Genomic DNA, 6000 nt, shown 5'->3' with positions numbered 1-6000 from the left:
ACGTGTATGCTAATACGGCTCATATGGTAGCGTTCAACTATCTCGCTGGCCTTTAGTCTGTTGTTCGGTTCTCGTGAGTTGTAAACTTGCAATCTACTATATATGTTTTGTTATACATGGGATAAATCAGGATGGTGAATAGTGTCACGGGGAGATGGATTGAGGTGCTAGTCTGATGATTTTTACACTACTGTCATTATATTACATATTGTCACATAAGAGTCATCAGAAATATACTGAAATCACACTTGTTTCATAAACTTAAATATTTAGAATAATATTACATTCCCCACAGCTAACTTGCAAAAGGGAGGGGGAGACGGGGTAGAGTCAAAGAGGGTCCATGGTAGATGTATTAAGCCTGGATAAGTAATAAAGTAGAAGGATAATGCACCAGCCAATCCGCTCCTAACTGTCAAGCTACAGGCTGGGCTTGAAAAATGACAGTTAGGAGCTGGCTGGCTGGCTGGTGCCTTATCTTCCACTGTATCACTTCTCCAGGCTTAAACCATCTGCCCCAGTGTAACTGGTTGAACAGAAAAGTGTGAAGTAGATATGGGGTAAGTGAGAAAATAAGAGAAGACCTAATATAACACACAATAGAGACCACTTCCATGCTGGAAATAAACTCACAGGATAGAAGGCTGGTGGCGCAGGTAGATGCACATGCGCATTTTGTAGGCGTGTTGGTTGTGTTTAGGGTTGTATGTTGGGCGTTGCATCAAACTGCTGTTATCTATCTCCCCCTCCTGTTTTCTTTGTTATCCCCTCATATCCTTTTCACCCTTTTTGGGGAACATGCACAAAGGCCATTATTCCTTAGGATAAAATTCTTCCTATATGTGGGGAGCTGCTGTGGTTGTTTTGAGAGCTGTCTAGACCCTCTAGCAGATAATTTTGGATAAACCCAGCTCTGCGAGTATGAAGGGGAGCTGAGTGAAGAGACGGAAGTGGAATTAGGGATAAGATTTAGGAATATAATGGAATCTGTGTAAATACAGCATATCTACAGTAAATGTACCAACAAGATGTGAATGTGCAAGAGGTTAGTGGTCAGGGAACATTATAGTCTGGAAGAAAGTCCTTCAGTTTGGGGAGGGCATTCCGCAGAATGGTTGCAACCAGAGCCTGCCCTAACCAATATGATGCCCTAGGCAAGATTTTTGCTGGTGCCCCCAATCATTGCCGCTAGTTCTGCCTCTGACCCTGCGTCCCTTTCCCATAACCATCACCCCTCACCCATAGCAGTCCTCATTTTGGTGTTCCTACGCCCTATATTTTAAATAGGAGCAGTGCTGACATTCGGCACACAGCTCAAAAAAGTGTGTGTTCTTGCTGGGAAGGAGCATGGCCACACAATAGTACCCCCAATTCAAATTACGTCACACAGTATTGCAACTTTATTCACATTATATCATGCAATAGTGTCTCTTCTTCACGCTACATTACACAGTAGTACCACTTAAACTTATAAACGTTACACCTCACAGTTGTGCTCCTTATTCACATTACATCACACTGAATTGCTCCTTATCCACATTACACCACACCAAATTGCTCTTTATTCACATTAGACCACACTGTAGTGCCCTTTCTACTGTATATGTTACGCAACACAGTAGAGCACCTTATACACATAATGCCACACATGAGTAATGCCTTTATACATATAATACCACACAGTAATGCCCCTTACACATATGACACACATTACTAATGTCCTTATAAACATAATGCACCTTACATATTAAGCCACACATTATTAATGCCCTTATACACATAATGACACACATAGTGCCCATCACACATATGCGGAACACTACTTCACAACCAACTCTCCCATACACAGCACTCACCTGGCTGCTGACACTGTGACCTCTGCTTGGATACAGATGTGTCCACATACATCTTGCCTCAATATGCCATGAAGCCTGAGTTTCCTGGCATGGGTCAGCAGGCAGCTCTGCTAACGTTGGGCACCCTTTTTGATAAAAAAAATGCATCTTATTTGCATTGCTATGTGGCTAGGATGACAAGCAGCTTCTGCTGTTTAAAATGATATGAAGCATGCCTATATTCTGTGTGTGACTGTGGATGTATCTGCATATGAAATGCTACGTTACAGTGATTTCCAGGAATACACTGTAACATTTCATTTTGTATGCAGAAACAGCCGCATTCACACACAGAATATAGTCATGCTACATATCATTTTAATCAGCAGAAGCTGCTTGTGCCCCTAAATACCATAGACAATTGCCTAGTTTGCCTATGCCTAAGGCCGGCTTTGGTTGCAGCCCAACCAAAAAATAAATGGGAGCAGGTGTAGATGAGAGAGACAGCCCTTGTACAGAGAGGAGGGGGCAAGTTGGAAGATACTTGAGAAAAGTGAAGAGATGTAGGTTGATGCGGTTTTGTCAAGGACATTAAAAATATTATAAGTACTTGAGATTGATTCCCGAAAACCAGTCTATGAAGATCTGCCAGTCAGGGATATATAGCATGGTGTGTATATATACGTAGTGTAATAGTTCTTCAGATAAAATTAATTGCAACAGGAGGTCCTTTAACATATGAGCTAAAACTAAAAACAAAAGAATGGATTGGTTTGAACAACATATGAACTTCATTACATACAAATTGCTTTATTGTCCACTCAATAAGACATTACAAATTATTTTAAAAAATCAGAAGACGACAAAGGCTACAGAAAGAAAACCCAAATAGAATAATTATGTTCCCCCTTTTCTGCAACGTACAGGGGATAGTCACATACAGAGTGGGCATGTGTAATATTTAATTTAAAAGGACAGCCTCTCTCTCACATGAATGAATAAAGAGACACAGGGTTACATCAACAGTACTTTAGAGAGTTATATGCTTAAAGACCTTATGGACCCTAGCATAGAGGATTTTGTTATGTTTATTTGAGATGACGGCTAAGGAGCCATATTTTGATATTATCCAGGGCCACAGTCACTAAAACTGAGACTAAGCAATACAAAAAGTATGTTAATTCAAAGTTTATCATTTACGTGTGATTAATCAAAGCCTGAAGAGAGAGATTTTTAATAATGCAGCAGATGTCCCAAAATGCAAAAAAATTGCATAAAACATTTTGAAAAAGGAAACACAATTTCACACAATAATGTGATTAAGATGAGAAATGCACATTAGTCTGAGAAGTGCAGGTTCTTGTATCTTAGGATAACACTTCACAATAGGGCATGTAGTTATGTGACCGCCGGTCACAATACTGACACCTACAACCCACAATGCCGACAGTCAGCTTGCTGACTAACAGGGGCCGTTACCGAGGACACCCATAGAGTGGGAATAGAACCTGTGGTGAGCCCGAAAGGGGCTTTGTTGCGCTCTGCCACCTCCCCACGCCAGATATCTCAATGCTAGGATCCTGGTGTCGGTATCATGACCCGATACACACCCCACAATAGGCCTGCAGCTCTGCATTAACATTTATCAGCGCTTCAGAACTGCTTTTTATCTTTGTAACTCCAGCAAATCTCTCACAAAAGATGTTTAAGTTATGATAGTCCTGAGCTTTAATACAACAGATATCCCTGATATACTGTACGAATCAGTTTTATGCTATAGTAATAGTACCCATGCACGCTGCGATTCTCGTATGCTATTTGATCTTTTTAGTTCAAATAGCATCCCGTCTTGATCAAATCGCACTGTGTGTATTGTCTCTTGTGATGCGCGCTCCCATCTAGTCCATATCTAAAGGCAGTGTGTACCCACCATAAAGGTAGAGTTCATATAGCAAAATTACATGTAGAATCATTGATCCCAATGAGTCATGCTTATAGGGTGTCTTTGGTACATGCAGCATCTTCACGCACAACAAATTCAAATTCTGTTACCTACCCCCATGATGTCCATTCTAAATACAATAGGAACATTTTGGATAAATAGTGCTCAGAATCTGAGACTGCGCAGGCAACCACTTTGCTTGACCTTAGTTAGTTAAACTAAATGTCAAGGGGCATATAAGTATGGTATACATGTATTTTCACAGGCAATATCCAAATCTTAGTGAGAGAGTATTGCTTTATGGAATCATATTTATGAATATTAATATTTAATATAACATATATGGTTATTAATATATGGATATATTTAAATTAATATGCGTTATCATATATATCTGCAAATATATTATGTCAGGCTTACAAATTAATTGGCTGATAAATATATGCAGTCCTTATATATATATGACTTATGAAATTATAAAGTTAAGATTCCTTAAAGAGAGTTCAAGCTTGAATATTACCGCTCTTTTTATATGATTCTTTATTTACAGGCAGATCAAATCGTACAGAATAAGATATACACAGTAGTGATATATATACTAATTATAATTATATTAAGCTATGCTATGTTTCCTTCGTTACATAACATAAAACAACATGACATAAGTTTCACAAACAGTTTCAATTATTATCATATTTATACTTGCAAGTTAAAGATTGCCATCCCAAGAATCATTCCTTCTGCATGTTCTCCATGACTTCTCCTCCTGACTGACTTCCTTCCTTCTCCTTCTTCTTCTCCCTCTCCCTCTTCCTTCTAACTCCTAACTACAAGTCTGGTCCTTTTATCTCATATTTTACCAATTCAAACTATCATATTCTCATAGTTTCCAATGGAATAGGTAATTATAGGTTTGTCAGATTCCAAGGTGTAATAAAACAAACATTGAACTGGGCTGTCGTGTCCTGTTCACGGAGGCATGGTGTCATAAAAGTGTGGTGTCCACACTGCCTTAAGCAAGTATAGTATTGTAAAATCTGGAATGTCTTTTCATCCAAAGTTCTGTTGTATTGACAAGTTTTCCTGGGGTCGGTTACACAATGTTTTATCAATGGATGTGATCTCTTTTCATAGTAGTTAATTTATACTCCCTAGCTTTTAACCTTCACTGGACAATAGACAAACCAGTAGATTCTGATCTACTGTAAGCACACCTGTGAATTCCAATGACCAACAGAGCTCTGTCACATACCTATTATCATTTATGGCCTAATACCTTTTCTCTACAATGACTCTTGATCTTACTGTAACCTCTCTGGCCTTATTTATGACTAGAGCAGAATAAACCTGTTCCCTACACTATTTTTTACCATCTTGCTGTAAAACACAAATATACAGTATATCTATATAAACACATACACAAACCTAATCTCTTAAATCAGCTAAACATTACCTCATACATTCAAACTTATTTCATATCTATTCCTTACTATATATATCCAGTATACTGTCCACTATGGTAACATCGCCTATTTATAATGAATTATATTTTGATTCAGACAATATCCATTGCCCTAATATTATACTAAGTGCAGACAATTACCTATAAGGCAACAGTCGCCCCCTTGTGGCCATGAGAAATTCTTTTGATTGGCCACACATTAAACTAGCGTAATTGCTTCCAAATACATTTCAAAATATTCCTTCAAACATAACTTTCGTTGTAACCATAATATATACCATAAGTGTAATAATAATAACCATTATGATTTTAAAAATCTCTAAAAATTCTTAGCTTACCTAACCTTATTCTACTTTTAACTAAAGCAGACAAAACTGAGGTTTTTATTCAGTATTCATGAGGAAAACTAATTTCTACAGACATTTGGAATACAATAGCCCAATTGTAGACCTTTTTTCTGTATCTGGATCAGTACGTTTGGACATTTTTGCTGTTCTTGTATGTAGCAATTTACTGGGATAAGACTGTCATCTGCGTGGTTTGCTTGCAATTGGAGATGCCTTGCGTTTGCATTATGGCCTTGCGTTTGCAACATTTGCACCATTACTAGAAGTAGAATTCTTCGTAGCAGCTGCTCCTTTGCTTGCCATTTCGCTGTTTGAGGCAGAGGGCTGTGTACGTCGAGTGCTGTGTCTTGAACATTCAGTACTTGTGACGACCCTCAGTAATAGTAATAGTCTTTATACAGTCTTTAGCAGTTC

General features: G+C 38.3%; 1 protein-coding gene across 5 annotated transcripts in view; it reads left to right on the top strand.

Annotated features, from left to right (window-relative positions):
- The first annotated feature begins 440 nt into the window (after positions 1 to 440).
- The window catches only part of VWA5B2 (von Willebrand factor A domain containing 5B2), a 136748-nt gene continuing 131188 nt past the window's right edge, over positions 441 to 6000 (top strand). For all 5 annotated transcript variants that reach the window (XM_063916629.1, XM_063916630.1, XM_063916628.1 and 2 more), the window contains exon 1: positions 441 to 560. In XM_063916629.1, the coding sequence (XP_063772699.1) occupies positions 556 to 560 (5 nt within the window). In that variant the 5' untranslated portion in view covers positions 441 to 555. The remainder of the gene's footprint in view (positions 561 to 6000) is intronic.

This window comes from Pseudophryne corroboree, chromosome 4 (genome assembly GCF_028390025.1).
Source record: "Pseudophryne corroboree isolate aPseCor3 chromosome 4, aPseCor3.hap2, whole genome shotgun sequence".
Taxonomy (NCBI): domain Eukaryota; kingdom Metazoa; phylum Chordata; class Amphibia; order Anura; family Myobatrachidae; genus Pseudophryne; species Pseudophryne corroboree.
Note: the sequence above shows the minus strand (reverse complement) of the source record. Positions and strands in the feature narration are given on the sequence as shown.